Source organism: Pipistrellus kuhlii, unplaced genomic scaffold (genome assembly GCF_014108245.1).
Source record: "Pipistrellus kuhlii isolate mPipKuh1 unplaced genomic scaffold, mPipKuh1.p scaffold_m20_p_3, whole genome shotgun sequence".
In the NCBI taxonomy this organism is placed as follows: domain Eukaryota; kingdom Metazoa; phylum Chordata; class Mammalia; order Chiroptera; family Vespertilionidae; genus Pipistrellus; species Pipistrellus kuhlii.
This window is the reverse complement of record NW_023425529.1, coordinates 744,688-761,021: the sequence shown is the minus strand read 5'-3', so window position 1 is coordinate 761,021 and position 16,334 is coordinate 744,688. Positions and strand designations below refer to the sequence as shown.

At 50.3% G+C, this 16,334-nt stretch overlaps 1 protein-coding gene across 11 annotated transcripts in view; it reads right to left on the bottom strand.

Moving 5' to 3' along the window:
• MRTFA (myocardin related transcription factor A) overlaps window positions 1-16,334 on the bottom strand; it is a 158,581-nt gene that overhangs the window by 10,591 nt on the left and 131,656 nt on the right. For 4 of the 11 annotated variants that reach the window (XM_036459353.2, XM_036459352.2, XM_036459351.2 and 1 more), the window contains 5 exons: window positions 8,331-8,386; window positions 5,973-6,048; window positions 4,985-5,146; window positions 1,335-1,510; window positions 814-945 (listed from right to left, as the gene is read on the bottom strand). In XM_036459353.2, coding sequence (XP_036315246.1) covers window positions 814-945; window positions 1,335-1,510; window positions 4,985-5,146; window positions 5,973-6,048; window positions 8,331-8,386 — 602 coding nt within the window. Of the gene's footprint in view, window positions 1-813; window positions 946-1,334; window positions 1,511-4,984; window positions 5,236-5,972; window positions 6,049-8,330; window positions 8,387-16,334 lie in introns of those variants that run through there. The other 7 variants (XM_036459349.2, XM_036459348.2, XM_036459347.2 and 4 more) reach the window with 5 other exon arrangements.

The window sequence follows — 16,334 nt, the reverse complement described above, 5'->3', positions numbered from 1 at the left end:
CCAGCCAAGGCGCTGGTGCTTCCTCTGGGACTCGGGGCGGCCTCACAGAGACCATGGAAACGGCGGGCCTGGGGCACAGCCACACAGGAGGGCACCAGGAAGCCCCACCGATGACCAGGCAGCGGGGCTCAGCTAAGGGGAGAGGACGCGCACCTGGTCAGTTCCCCGCTGTGAGTGACAGGAGCCGAGGCCAGGATGCCAGAGACGCCCCCTGGGCCAGGGCCTGTGTGCCAGGGGGACTAGAGGATGAGGCCAGACAGGGAAGCAAGCGGGGCCAGGAGGAAGGGAGCCTGCCCAGCAGGAGCACAGCCTCGGGTCTCAGAGGCTCTGAGGGAGGGAGGACTGGGCAGTGGCTCTTGGTGGCCAGCACAGTGCTCCCCACGAAGGTCCCCAGCAGGTGTCTCGTGGGGTTGACAGTAAACCCCCGCAGGTATTTCAGGTCAGGCCTGACGGAGAGCAGGAGCCTACCCCGGCTCTGCCAGCAGAGGGCCCCAGGCGCGCCTGCACTCCTCATGGTGTCGCTTCCAGAACAGGGTTCTTCATTGCCTCTCGAGGTTGTCAGTGACCCAGCTGGAAGGGTGGGCATGTTTCCCCAGGGAGGGCAGGACTACAGGCCTGAAAGCCCAGCCCAGAGCCTGGCACACTGTGCTCCATAAACGGGGCTGTAACCATGACAACCAGCATCCCGGAGAACAGGAAGCACTCCCACATTCCTCAGCGCTTTGCTGAGCCCTGAGCCCCTGCAGTTGTCCCCACCCTGGGATGGAGCCTCAGCAGGCTCGGAGGGGATGGGTACGAGCTGGAGAACTGTACCTTAATGAGCGTGGGGGTGGGCTTGGTGGTGGGGACCGTGGTTCCGTTGGTGAGGCTGGGAGGCAGAGGATGCTGCTCTGGCAGGAAAAGCGTTTCTCGGGACTCTAGGCACACTGGGAGCTGAGACACAACCTGCGAGAGAAGGGGAGTGAGGACGCTTCCCTTTCTGGCTGCTCCAGAGGGCGGGGCCGTCTCCAGGTGGCAGTGCATCCCTGCCCTGCCTGGAGGTGGGTGGCAGCCACTTCCTTGGGCACCATCACTGTCAGGGGGCAAAGAGGACTGGAAAAGGGAGAGATGGAGGGTGTGAAAAGATCACAGAACTGATGAGTGGACACAGGGAGGGCCAAGGTGGCTAACAAATTGCGTCCACTGCCGGCACCTCTTCCCTCAAGCAGCCAGCCCTTGAGCTCCCAGGGCAACTCCCCTCCCTTCCCTGACTCGTCTGATCCCAGGGAGGGGCCTTGAGCTGGGCAGTCAGCGAGTCGGGGCCCAGAGGAGCAGGGAAGTGCTGCGCGGCTCACCTGAGAGGGGGATATGGAGGTGGCACTGGGCAGTGGCTCGCTGACTCGGGCTTCCAGGGGTGATGGCACTGAGCCCTGCGACTCCTGGCTGGCAGGCTGCTCAGGGGATAAGGCATCGCTGCTGTCCTCGTCGAAAGAAGAGCTATCTGCCACTTTCGGGTAGTTCACCTGGCCCACTGAAAGCAAACTCCAGTCAGCTCCTCTGCCGGCCCCAGGGAGGGGGAGAGGGTCTGCTCACCACCCAGAGGCTGTACCAGCAAGGTGCCCGCTCCTCAGCCCCCACCCCCCTCAGCCTCCCTGTCTCCTGGCTCCACGCCCCGGCGAGGCCAACAGGAGAAGGGAGACCAGTGTGCTCATCATCACGAGCCCGGAAACAAAGGCTGGGGAGTCCTGCTGAGCCAGCCAAGTGCTCCCTGGAAGGAAAGGCCCGTTCCCCCTCTTGCTTTTCACTCTCCACTGCCGTCAGTCTTCAGTTCTCCACGGGCACCCCCCTCACCCCCAACCCGCAGCCTGCTGCCTCCTTGCCGCAGATCCCCTGCTGTTAAAGGCATTTTATTTCCATCCTATGGCCGCACAAAACTCTCCTCTCTTCCCCGAGGAAAGAGTGAGGGCTGGGTGTGCGGAGGGGCCTGAGGAGCAGTACCACCTCTGGAGGGCAGTTCCGCCCTGGGCCTCCTGCACAAGGCCAGGGGATTCCAGGAGCTTCTTGGGAAAGGAACCCTGCCTGCACAAGCGAAACGGGCCCAGAGGAAGTGGCTTCCCATCAGTGACTCCCAGAGGCCCAAGGCCAGCAGAGAAACAGCCATCCTATAGGCTATTCCCACCCTCCCCGCCCTGGGCCGGCTGAAGCCAGGCCGAGGGGGAGAAACAGGACAGGCAGGGTCCTGGCATGGAAATCCCAGGATACAGACGGAAGGAAAGATAGTAATAGGGCAAGCAGGATATTTCAAAAGACTGATGTCCCCACCACGGCCTCAGCACAGTCAGGGGAGAGGTTCTGCACCGCTGACTGTCCACACAGAGGAAGTGAGGTGGTGGCCACGGCGTGGAGGTGAGCTGTCGGCCACAGCTGGGGAAATGTGCTGTGGTGGGAAGACCACAGACAAGGAACAAGAACAAGCCAGTAACTCTCCCCTCCATGGCCATGACCCGAGCTCTCTCCTCTCTGGGACTGGCAAGGAAGCCCCTGAGTTTGTTTCTCCACCAGCCGACTATGGAGATGGAGCCAGGAATGCCCAGGCCTGGGCTGGCTCACCCTCCGCCCATCTGTCCCAGCAGACACACACACAGCACACGGAGGGCAGACTGCTGGCCCCCGTGGACTTCCTGCAATCACACACCTCTCTTCTCCCATGCTTGTATCCCATGAGGGAAGCAGGAAGTGCTGCAGCGGCACCCCTGGGCCCTCCACCCACGGAAGCTGCTGGCCACTGAAGAAGCGAGGCCGGTGCAGGCCGGGCCCAGCAGCCTGCTCCTCTGCTGTGCCGGCTGTCGGCTCCACACAGGGTTTGGGGGACAGAGACGGGTCCGGGCCATCCCCTTGGAGCACAGTATATGCTCCACTCGAGGGAAAGGACACTGAGGGAGACTCAGGGAACTCTGGGAGAGAGGGCCTTGGCATGAGTCTCACATGGCCTGGAGGCAAGGGTGTGTGAGCGAGCAACTGTGGCAGATGGAAAGCCCCCTCCCAGCCCCTCTTGCAGGCTCCAGAACTGCCTCAGCTTCCTCTCCTCCCTCTCCTCCCCTCACCCCACTCCTTCCTCAGCCACAGTCTGCTCTACTCCTCCCGGCCTAAACATCTTTCCTACCCACCACTCCTCACTCTTCCTTCTCCCCTCACCTTGTGAACAAATGGGCCACATTTGCTGTCACCATTTCCTCACCTCCTGCTCATTCCTCAACCCACACGATCTGCCTTTTGCTGGAAAATGCTTCTTTCTCTCCTCATTGCCAAACTAAACTACTCCCAGGCCTTCATCGAGCCTCACCCCACCAGGCCTCCAGGCCACTGCTCCTACTATCCCCTACGCCTGGAATGTCCTTCTGTACTCCACTCGACAATGTGATCCAACCTTCGGGTTGACCCCAAATGGGCCAGGTCATCTATAGTTTCCCTAGCCCTGAGAGAAGCCCATCTTGGCAGAGCTCCCTGTGCACCTGACACACAGGCCCTATTCCATGCTGTCCACCTCTGACAGCACTAACAGCAGCAGCCCTCCCATGAGTCTCCACAGGACCGAGGACGTCCTGCTCCTTGTCCTGCAATCCACACGGCTCAGCTATGTCACAGGGCACATGCCTTTCTGCTACACAATGCTGGCAACTGCTCGGAGCCAGACTTGGGGGTTAATTGTTTATACATCAGTTTATACATCAGACCACATTCTTTGAGAGAAGCATCATCGTTGGTTCATCTCTGCAGGCCTTCATAAGGGGCCTGGAGCACTGCCAACTCTCAGCCAACATTTATCAGTCTGAGCTGGCTGGAGAGTCCAGAACTGACCTTGGCCCAAACCCTGGCCTGTAAACTAGGGGCTGTTGTGGGATCTGGTGAAGATCTGGGTAGGAAACCCTGAGATGAGGCAGATGGATGCCAAGGAAAGCTGTGAATAAAAGGGCTCTTGGGGGCCCCCAAGGTATGCCCACCTCCAGTGCAGTGGTTCCTCCTCCACTGGGCCCCACCGTCTGCAGTGCAGATAAAGCCCAAAAACCAGTCCCCTCTTGGAAGTGACCTTCTCAAGCTTGCTGTGTTACAACTTGCCATGCACTGGGGTCCACCCCTGTGGCTCTCCTCTCATACTCTGCCCAAGGTGGGAGCAGTTGAGTCCCCTCCCCTGAAGGCCCAGCTACCTTCCAAGGGCAGGAGCACACAGCCTTGCCCCGGTTCAGGTTTTGGGTCCACTGTTGCAAAGAAGACATTATCTGTACCAACACTCGCCAGCATCTAAGGGATTCATGTCTGACCACCTGACTGGGGCACACGAAGCCCTGCCCGCCTTCCAGCTCCACATCTCACTCTGCCTCTCTCCCATGCACGCACTTTCCTTTTTACTCCCCGCAGCCCAGCCCAGCCCAGCCACTGACCCCACACCCCGCTGCACTGTGAGGGTCGGCTTGGGGGATCCCCTCTGTGTGCCCCCTCTAGCACAGAACTTGCTTCTGCCTATTTCACCTGCCCTGTGTCTTCTCCTAGACGTGAGTTCTCTAAGGCCAAGGGACTTGTGGGGCTATGGTCCTAGCACCTGGCCACTGCTTGGATCAATCAATATTTGAAAAGTGAAATACCTGTGGAAAGTGCCAGGCTCCACAAAGAGATTTCACTAATAGAAAATCAGTGGGAACAGATTTCTAATCTCTGGCATTTCCGCATATTTACCCTCATCGATCCTGCCCCCCACCTACCCTGTGGGAGGAATCAGCTCCGAGCTTACACACGAAGGTGGAAGGCTCTGTTATCACCTATGTTGCCCTGGCGCTGATCCCGGTGGCCCCTGGCACTGTCCCAAGCTAACACAACCTGTTTATCAGGCTCTCACACTCTGTGTCCCAGTCCCCAAGTCAAAGCAGGAAGTCGTAGGGCAAAGAAGCCCAGAGCCCGCTCCTCCCGCCCCTCCTGCCTGCAATGCACCCAGGGTGCGGGGCCTCCTCACCGATGAGGGCTTCTTTCAGGCTGGACTCCACAGGCAGGATGTTCTTCTCCACCAGCTCCATGGGGCCAGGCCTCTGTGCAATCTTCTCGTTGAGGTCATCAGCCAGCCTGGCTCTCTTCAGCTTCAGCTGCTTGGCCTGGAGGGAAGGCTCAGCCGAGGTCTCTGCCCGTGGGAGAGAATGGAGTGCAGGAGGATGTAGAAATGGACCTGAGTTTGTTTGCCCTGGGAACTCCAGAGCAGTCTCCTTCCCTCTGAGGAAGGAGCAGAGACCATCAGAATGCAAAGCGCATCCCAAGCGAAAAGGGTGGCCCAGCTTCAAGTTTCGCGAGGACAGAAGGGGCCCCTACTGTGGGCACTGTGTGGCCACACACAACAATGGCCACCAGGCCAGAGGGTCCTGAGGTGGAGCAACAGAGCTGAAAAGAGCACCAGACAGCAAAGTGACCTTCTCAAGCTTGCTGTGTTACAGGGGCAATTCACTTCCTGCTCTGGGCCTCAGAGTCTTCATGAGCAAAATGTGGGGTTCACCTTAGGAAAGTTCTCTTCCAACCCCAAAGGTAGTTCAAAACTGAAAAAATGGAGATTCACACTGCTTTCAGCAGCCATTAGCTTCACCAGAAGGTGGGGAGAAGCTGGAGCCAGGGGGAGGGTGTCTAGGGTGACCTTATACATCACAAGTGCTCAAGGAAATGCTGAGCGAATGAATGGATCAATGAATGAAAAAGAGAAAGCAAACACATTTAAAAAACAGATTTTAGAAGGGAAAAATGTACATCAAGAGATGACCAGCCCCAGGAGAAAGGGTAAGCCAGCCCAGCAGAAGGCGTTGCGCTCCCAGGAATTCCCGGCTGTTTCAGCGTGCTAAGGCTCTGGCTCACCCACTGCCTACAGAACTGAGAGTGACAAGAAAGGGAAGAAGAAATGCGGGTGCTGAGGTGGTGAACACACAGTGAGAACAAGGGTTTAGAAGCATTGCCATTTAACACACCTTCCAAAATGTGCATCCTGACCAACTCCGATCTCTCTGGCCGGGAACGAATCTTGCGCTTCAGATAGTCCTCTGTCTATAGAAAAAACAACAACACCAAGAAACTCTCAAATCCAGATCACAAGCTTTGTGGCAGACAGGACCAAAAAGCAGCGGTGGCTGTTGTCACCTCTGCAGGCCCCCCTCCCCCCCCCCCCCGCTCAGTGTGGAGACTTCACGGTGCTGAGGCTCAGGGCAGCCAGGGAGGACATATCCACTTCCAAGTGCACCTGCCAACAGCACCATCCATCAAGAATATTTGTCAGTCTGAGGTTGGACTAACGATATATATATATTTTTAAATCTATTACTTTCATTGTTATAAAATTAATATAGTTTCATCAAAAAAGTAGAAAATTACCAAGCAAAATGACAATAAAACATTTTAATCATCCATTGTTAGTATTTTGGGATATTTATTTCTAATCATTCTTCCGAATGGAAGACAAGTTTAATTTTGCAGAGCTGTAATCATGCTGCATATAATTTTATATCTTGTTTCAAATAATGTGCATGATCTTATAAGCATTTTCCACTCATTTTGAATGACTACCAAATGGAATACTAATTTTGATACATGATGTCAAAGCTCTAGTTCCTTAAAGTCCAATGTAATCATTTCCGCATTTCTGAGACTCCAGGCAAACGAAGCCATTTCCTCAGCAGTCCCCAGCCACCCCACTGCCTGGCGCTCATGTTATAATGCATATAATGTCACCCCAGACCTGAGTGACTCCAGAACCGGGCTCTTAACCTCTGCACCAGAAATTTTCAAACCATAGGTGCAGACCATTAGTGGTTGAAGATCAGCAGAGAATGGGATAGGGTCAGTACAGTAGGGTAGAACAGAGGAGAATAAAAACAGAAAAAGTATCAGAGCACACTGCACGTAGGAAAGTGTGTAAAGACCTGGTTCTGTCCTGCCTGGACTCTGACTGGGCAGCCTGTGCCAGCCTGGGTTGGTGCTGAGCTCTCTGTGAGATGGTTTAAAGCGGCTTTGGGCTCTGGATCTATCACACCATCTGCAGTGGGCAGAAAAACTGCTCTGGCTGCTGTAGAAGATGCTAGAACAGCTGTCGGACATTGCAGGTCTTCACAGCTATCAGAGCAGGCGTATTTTCTAAGCCACCTGAAGTTCTGAGCAGTGACCAAGGCCAAGGCAGAACACAGTACTGATTAAGAAAATATCTGGAGTTCACAGACCAAGGTTGAATCCCAGCTTTGCCACTTGCTAGCTGGACACATTATTTAACCTCTCTTAGCTGAAACTATAAAATTAAAATGAAGGTAAGAACACCTAATTCATAAGAACTGATGTGAGCATAAACAAGAAAACGATATAATTTTATATGAAAAGTACTCAATAAGATAACAACTGCTCTAATCAGCTCATATTTACTCCCTGCCTGCTTGAGAAGCGTCAGGAAGTGTTGCCAAGCCTTACAAATGGGTTGGGGCACAGGCAATGCCGGTCCTGACCCCCACCCCATATTCTCTAGTGCTCCCAGCTCTACAACAGTGCAGTTTGTGGCTGCTTTGGTTCCCAGTACCCATGACCTCATTCTTCTCATTCTAAGAATTAATCGTGATTTTCCTTAGAACATTAAAAAAGTAATTTTAAAAGAGCAGGCAGGAGGGAAGTCTTGGAGGTAAACCTTTCCGTCTCTGAAAGAGCTGTGAGTCTTGAGGTACCTCAGTCTGTGACCCTCCCTCGGGGAGGCTCTCTTCCTTTGTCTTTTGCGTGAAAGACCAAAGTGAAGGGGTGCGGGTGCGAGGGGGAAGCATGTTTTGGCGACTTCCCCATCTCCGCCCACACTGGGCAGCAGAATATCCCCCGAGGCCCCTGAGGGAACCGAAAGCAGGGGAATAGGCAGCAGGCCAGGTGCAGCACGAACCGGCTCAGAGGGGCCCAGCTTCAGCTTCCACAGCCTCTAGCAGATACTGGCTGCTCAGGGCACACGAAGACGGGTGCATGCCCACCCTGGAGAGGCGTGGGCAGTGCAGCCGCTGACATGGAGGGCTGCTGATGCTATTCTAACATCCACAAAAGGCTGTGGTGGTTATAAACGGGAAAAGACTAGTGGTCTCCAAAACGACAGGAGAAAGGCTCGGAGAGCACTACATACTCTTAAAGGTGGTAAAGGAGAAAATCATTCTGATCGCGCTCTGAATCATCGCGCTAGGAGATGGCGGGTGGAGAGGAAGCAGAAAGGGCAGAGCTTGCTCATTAGAACTGTGAGGACTGGAAGGAACATGAGCGGCAATGCCATGGGCTCTGAAGATGCTCTTCGAGGTGCTCAAGAAGAAGGCGTGCCTTACCCTGGCCCGCTCCAAACTCCTTCTCTGTTCGTGAAACGCAGCTGGGCTTTTCAAAGCTGTTGGGAGAGGAATCATAAAAGAATTACTTTATTAGGGAAGCATCATGTCTACTGCTACAACTTACCATGGAGAAGGCATCTTGGATTCAAGTTAATTTTAGTAGTACTATTTTTTTAAATAAATATATTTTATTGAGTTTTTACAGAGGAAGAGAGAGGGATAGAGAGCTAGAAATATTGATGAGAGGGAAACATCAATCAGCTGCCTCTTGCACACTGCCTATTGGGGATGTGCCCACAAGCAAGGTACATGCCCTTGACCGGAATCAAACCTGGGACCCGTCAGTCCACAGGCCAATGCTCTATCCACCAAACCAAACCGGTTTCGGCATTAGTAGTACTATTAACACCAGTTGAAATGAAGAAGAAAAATAGCACGCAAGTAAATGTACACCTTTATGGTTCAGCTGTCCCATTAAAATAATTTTGGTTACTTTATTCCTAATAGGCGTCATCACTGGCCTAAGCTTAAGCTCTATAAAGTGCACCCATCAAATGTAACTGAAAAATATCCTGGGCCCATTAGCTGGACTGTTAGCTGCACAATCCTCACTGATGGGTCAACCTTCACACCGAGCGCCTGGGCCTCACCTTACTCTCGGGGAGACAGGGACTCAGGAAGGGTCAGCGCTGCATGTCGGGTCCACCTGACTTCTACCTCATGAGGAACCTCAAAGGACCAAACTGAATGGGCTGTTAAACAACAGAGACATGTCTACTTGGTGCCATTTCCTTCTTCATTTCAGCTGATATTAATAGTGCTGCTAAAATTAAACTTGAATTTCATCTCTAAGGACTAAAGGAACTTCACAGTGGTTGTATGTCTGACCCTGGTGCACACACACAACCAGCAGCTGACAAGAAGGGCTCTCTGCAGCCCCTGTCAAGGGATCCGCTCTATTCTGGAGCCACCACCACCACCACCGGGACCACAGCTCTCCACTCAGCAAACAACACTGAGGGTGGGGAAATCCAAACAGGACCCTCTACAAATTCGGCACCATGAAGAGAATTTTGTCAAAAACCAGGCTATGCCGAAGCTGGTTTAGCTCAGTGGTAGAGCGTCGGTCTGTGGACTGAAGGGTCCCAGGTTCGATTCCGGTCAAGGGCATGCACATTGGTTGCAGGCCCATCCCCGGTAGGGGGTGTGCAAGAGGCAGCTGGTCGATGTTTCGCTCTCATCGACGATTCTAGCTCTCTCTCTCTCCCTTCCTCTCTGCAAAAAATCAATAAAATATATTTAAAAACAAAAAAACCAGGCTATAGTGACAAATGACAAGTCGGGACACCCTGAGGACAAGAAGGGAAAAGGCCTGACTCACTTCATGGAGGGAACACGAGCAATAAGAACATTTTACAAGACAGTGGTCGGTTTCCCGCTGCTGCTCTGGAGTTTCAGAACAGCTGCTACACTGTGTGAGGAGATAACTTTTGCTCGGCTGCTGGCTGCGGTAGGAGTGCAGGGTAGGGAGACGCTAAAAGTAGCCAGAGCATAGATATGCCCCTATCCTGCCTGGGCCTTTGCACTTCCTCCCTCCATCCTAACCCTGGGTCTCAGCAACAGCAGTTCCAGAACAAAGCTCCAATGTACCAGAAGTACTTATTAAAATAATAATAAAATTAATAATAATAAAAAAATAATAATAATTAAATCTTAGCATTAAACACACACACACCTCTATTTCCAAAGGCAAGTTGGGAGACCACCCCATCTTATAACAGCAGGGGGAGCTAGAGATTTAACAAATGATCTGGCAGGAAAATACAGCACAGCCTGGAGCCCCAACAAACCAGGCTACCCAGCTCTGCTCGGGGAGTTCCTGGGCATCTCATTGGGTAAGTCGACAGCCCTTGTGCCTGTTTCTACTGCGTTAGACTGACTCAACTGCAAAATCCATCTTCAAAGGCCCTGATATGCAGGAATCTGTACTTGGCATGATGGGCCAGCAGGGAAGGCAGCCTTACGCTCTCCAGGAGAGCTTATCATATGGGTAAGACAAAAAGCAGAAGGAATCCAAGAGAAAACTCAGTGTTTGGTCTGCTCCGCCCCACCCTACCCCATCCACCCCACCCCATCCCGCCCCAGCTTTCTTTCTGCCTCGTTTGTCCTCACAGCACTCCTCAGGGCTGACCCTCTCTACAGTAATGCCACCTCTCTCTTACTTGTTTATGCTCAGCTCCTACCACAGAGGCTTCATCGGGGCATAGCAGGGGTTTTGTCCATGTCTTTCATTTCTGACAGTATCCTCATGCCTAGAGTACCCAGCACACAACTCATTCAATGAATTAATGAATACTCTGTAAGAAATGGATACCAAGTATACACGTGATAGGAAAATTGGAGGATTCTGTGGCACAGCACTAAATTTTCATTGGGACAGCCAGAACTATGGCTGTCATCTGGGTTCAAAACCTCACAGAAGTCCTATAGAAAATCAAGGTATCAGTGTTCTTGCCCTGAGTTCTACCAATGACAACTGCTGTGACCCCGGTACAACTGGTTTGGGGTCTCATTTTCTTCTCTGTAGAGTGAGAATCTGTCCACCTCCCAGAACTCTTGAGAGAGTGCTCAGAAGCAAATGGTGCACTCGCCAATGCCTTGAGGGTGCTACTGTCATCAAACGCAGAGTCTGGGTTGAATCATGGGTTCAATTCCCAAACAAGCCAGCTACAGTTTCTGTACCACAGCCCACATTCTGTCTAAAAATCCGGCTGACTTGCTGAATCAACAACCTATGTTGGCTATCCCTAGGGCTGAGGCACAAATCCAACTTCTGAAAAATCAACTCACGAAGCCCAGAATTTGACGGAAGGGAACTGCATCACCTTCATGTACAAGGAAGATGCAGCACTGCTGGGGACAACTGGCTGTGGTGTAGAGACCACATATAACAGCAAGGAAGACACTGATACCTATTGAGCACCTGCCTAAGTTACAGGCACTGTTCTAGATAATTCCTAAAGATTAGGCCTGCTCTAATACTCCTAAAGAGCCCAGGTGGTAGGTAACATTCCACTTTACAGATGAGAGCGGAAAGGCTCGCAAATGGCAGTTAGGATGACAGCCTTAGTTCTTTCCACTCCTCTGGGTTGGTTTCTTAACTTCTTCAGAACAACAGAGAAGAATGACCCTGTTACAAGCATGTCAAACTTGGGGCTTGCTGGCCGCATGCCTCGCTTATTTGGTCCGTGTTAGCCTTTGAGTTGACATGCTTGCCCTATTAGATGGGGAGGCCAGGAGGCTTCAATTACACAAACTTAGATGTAGGGCTGAGTGCAGGCAAGGTGGAAAGGTCAGTCAGACCACAGCACTCAGCACAAAACAGTGTAAGGAAGGCTCACAAGAAGGGTTCAGAATGACCACAGGCACAGAAAGCCAAGGTTCAGAGTGTGGGTCTTACTGTGGAACTTAAGGGGCAGCCTTCTGCACTGATACCAGCTGAGCTGGGAGGGGAATGAGAAGATGAGAGAACCGAATTCATTAGCTGTTCAGGACTTGGTTAAGAGAACCAGAAATGAGGACCAAGAAAATAATTCAAGACAATAACCACCAATCCCAAAAGACAGTTCATTTTGTAACAATAACACATTATAATTGCATCCTTTTAACCATCTGGTGGTAGAAACCAACTTTCCAGTTTTATGTGCGATAAAACCAACACTGCAGCAAGCTGTGAGGTCATCTATCGAGTGGTGGGCCCAGCCCAGGCCAGTTCTGTCTTCCCTTTCTTTCTTCTCTAAAATGTTTGACAACTGAGCCAGTGCCTCTCAGTCCTTGAACAGCCCACTCACTCTGCGTAGCTCTTCCCGCATTTCTAGCTGCTTTCTGACAGCAAGGGCAGCCATTCAGTAACTAACTCTAGCAGTGGAAGGAGCAATGGCCCCTCTTCCTTCCGGACTCTGTCAATATTCCTATAAGGCACTTCCCAGGTTTACTGGGACAGACTAGAGCTGGGGCAGCCAGTGACACACTGGGGAGCAGGGTTGAGAGGGCACCCCGATGCATGTCCAGACAGCTTTGTTAAAAGCCACAGCGGTAGAGGGTTGAAAGAGAGGGAGGGGGATAAAAAGGTTTATCTTTCTTGCCACAGGAACAAATGACAGTCACCTCAAGCTTCCATGCTAAGGGAATGAGACAAGAGGAAGCCCAGCAGAGCAGGAAATAGGTCATAAAATGCAGGCTTCTGCTGATTGTGGAAAAACCCAAAAGACTTAACGTTAACCCATAAATGTGCCTGACCAGGAGGGCTGCATTCATCTCAGACTTCCATCTCCCTCTGCCTTGCTGGTTTGGTCAGAGGAGCCAGGACATTACTCAGAAATTGCGTTTTCCCAGAAAGCGCTGGAAGGCAGTCTCTGAAAGAGAAGCCCCCAAACCTCTGCAAACCCAGCGCTGTGCACACCGTTGAGGGGAACACACATTTTGCTGATCCTTTACCCCCATGCTCGGGCAGCTGCTCTGCTGGGACGCTGGCAGGATTCTGTGTGAACAAAGGGAAGTGAGCAGCAAGTCCTGAAAGGGAACAAACCGAGCTCCCACCGAAGTCAAAAGCACAGAAGTGGCTGAGAGGTGTGGTGTTCTTCATCAGTTTCAGTTCTAGATGTAGGTCCCGCTCCCGACAGGCTAAAAACCACCAATTTATACTCTGTTCCCTGCCTCCAGCACCCATTTTCTTTCTCCCTTACACATTTGCTACATTACTTAAATGAGGTCATTGGGAACTAAAAAGAGAGAAATGGTTTCAACTTTCTTTTTAAAGACACACAGTCAGCCCTAGTTGGTATGGCTCTGTGGCTAGAGTGTTGGCCTGCAGACTGAAGGGTCCCAGGTTCGATTCCGGCCAAGGGTACATTCCTGGGTTGTGGGCTCAATCTCCCCCAATAGGGGGTGTGCAGGAGGCAGCCAATCAACGATTCTCTCTCATTAATGTTTCTCTCTATCCCCCTCCCTTCTGTTCTCTGAAATCAATCAGTCAATCAATCAATCAATCAATTATAAAAATACACAGTCATCCCTTAGTACCTGTGAAAGATTGTTTCCATGGCCTACCCCACTCCTGGATACCAAACCTTATATAAAGTAGTATCTTCATGTAACTGAGGCGATCCTTCCTTATTATACTTTAACTAGAGGGCTGGTGTACGAAATTCAGGCACTCGGGGAGGAGGGAGGTCCCTCAACCCGGCCTGTGCCCTCACACAATCCGGGAGCCCTTGGGGGATGTCCATCAGTCAGACATCCTTATCACTGCCGTGGAGGTGGGAGAAACTGTGGGAGTGCACTGACCACGGGGGTGGAGTTGGGGGTAACTCCTAAATTGAGCATCTTCCCACTGGTGGTCAGTACACATCATAGCGACCATCGTTCCACTGTTTGGTCAATTTGCATATTAGTATTTTATTATATAGGATCATCTCTACATTACTTATAATACCCAATACAATATAAATACCATATAAATAGTTACTATACTATGTTGTTTAGGGAATAACAAGAGAAAAAAGTCTACCTGTTCTGTACAGACATAACCATAACAGGCCTGACTATATGTACCTATCAGCAACCATGTAACATTTTTTCCTGAACACTTTCAGCCCAGGGTTAGTTGAATTCATGGATGCAGAAGCTGGAGACAGGAAGGACTGACTACACTGCCATCACTTCCCAGGGTGGTGGCAGGCTCTGTGGCTTACAATGCAGGAGCACCTCGATCGCTGGTCTTGGTTTAATCTAGCACTGAGTAAGTAGGAACCCTTGAAAACCAAACTATCGTGTTAATTTAGGACAGTAAACAGCACTTTCCCATCACCATCCCAGATTTATTTACACACGAAGACAAATGAAAGTCTAGGATCCAAAAGCAGTTCTAGAAATAAGTCTCAGCAAGGAAGAATAGCAATTAACCATCAAGACTTATTTCCTCATCATTATCATTAAAAGTACTAAGTGATCCCTCAAAGGCAGCTGAGGGTCTGCTGAGGAAAAAAGACAAACAATTACAATACAAGACAAAAGTACAATTGTAGAGGTGATTTAAAGTGCTACCTAAGACAGAAGAGGCAACATTCAGCCTGAGAGAAGTGTGTGAAGTGACCAAGTAGATTTTACAGAGAAAATCCATGTGAATGGGATACAATCTCCACAGGCCGGCAAGGAAGAGAGTCAAGAGGTCACCTGAGGCAGAGGAAGAGCAAAAGCGTGAAGTGGTGAAAGCACACAATGCCAAGCATTCTGGCCTGGATGGACCTAGAAGTTCATGGGGGCCATGAGGCTGGAAAGGGACGCAGGGACCAGCCCATGAAGAGCTTTAAGGACAGTATTCTGATTCTGGGAGGATGTAGCAGACATGCTTTCCTCTATTCCTCCCGCTAAGCACAACTAAACTCTGCACATTGCTTATTAAACAAACAAGCAAGTTCTGAAAGGTGGATAGAAGAAGGCAGACTGGCTAGGGACCTTGGGGCCCAAACAACAACACAGCGGTGTTTCCTGGATTTCCCGTTGCTTCATACATACCAGACTCGGAGCTGAAAACAGTCAGCAATTGGAAATGCCAATGAAGGTGGACCAAAAAAGCTCTTACAAAACCTGCTCTCACTAGCCAAAAGACTAGGAAAAGGGCAGCCTAGCAAGATGGAAAACTTTTAGACAATAATCGTCCTATGCCAGCCAGACACCAGAAGAAAAAAGAGGGGCCTCGGCCCTACCAGGAAAGGTCAAGTGGGTAGTCCAGCCCTCTCCCCTTGCAGCAAGGCTGTAATGAAGCACCCCAATAGCCCTGCAGGCAGTGTCAGAGGCCAGAACTGCATGGACAGGGTGGGAGTTACAATATTTCTATCTTGATTTTGTTTGTTGTTGTTAAAAAATAAAACAAGCAGAAACACACGTGATAATTGGCACATATTTGTGTCACCCTCGTGCCTGCACTCACATGCTCTCCTTCCCATGCCCTCTTTTAATTTAGAATTTTTCAAACTTCCAAACATCAAAAGAACAAATAATGAACAGCCCTATAATTGACCTAGACTCACCAATTCCTTTTTAGCGGTATTTGTTTTACCTATTTCTCATTTACACACGGGAATGCACACCTTTTGTTATTATTTTCCAAATCACTTGAAAATAAACTGCAGATAATAATCACATTTCATCCCTAAATTCTTCAGTGCCTATTTCCTAAGAATAAAAACATACTCTTTCATAACTACCATTATCATACCTAAGAAAATTAACAATAATTCAATAATATAATCTAATTTACAGTTCACATTTGAATTTCCTCAACTGCTCACAAGATGTCTTTCATAGCTGTTTGAATACCCGCTTCCTCCCCGCTCAAGTTAAGATTTATTCAAGAGTCTCATCCACCACATTTAGTTGTCTCTTTAGTCACAATCTAGAACAGTATTCCTACCTTTTCCATTTTTAATGTCATTGAATTAAGTATGTAAGCCAGTTGTCTTGCAAAAAAGAATGTCCTATATTTTGAGTCTGTTTCCTAAGATTTAGGCTAAACATTTTTGACATGAGGACTACATAGATGATGTGTACTTCCTAACATCAGGAGGCACATACATCATGTTGTCCAACCACCGACGGTGTTACACCAGAGCATATCACCGTTTGTAATGAATATGTTATCTGTGGACATATGAAAATCCTGTTCCCTAACCACCATTTACTTAATGGATTTAGCATCTACTGATGATCCCTGCATGACATCAATTCTTACGGCAGGAACTGCAAAATAATGAGAATTGCATTTTTAAAGATCACTTAGTAGTGATCAAGAGGCCATTTAGAAGAACAAAATGGAATGATTGGGTGAATGGTGCCATTAACACTCCCAGACAAGAGACACAGGATGATAAATTTGGGACAGGGTGGGAGAGACTGTGTTCACTTTGGGGCATTAGTTGATTGTGAGATATCCTATAAAGAGCC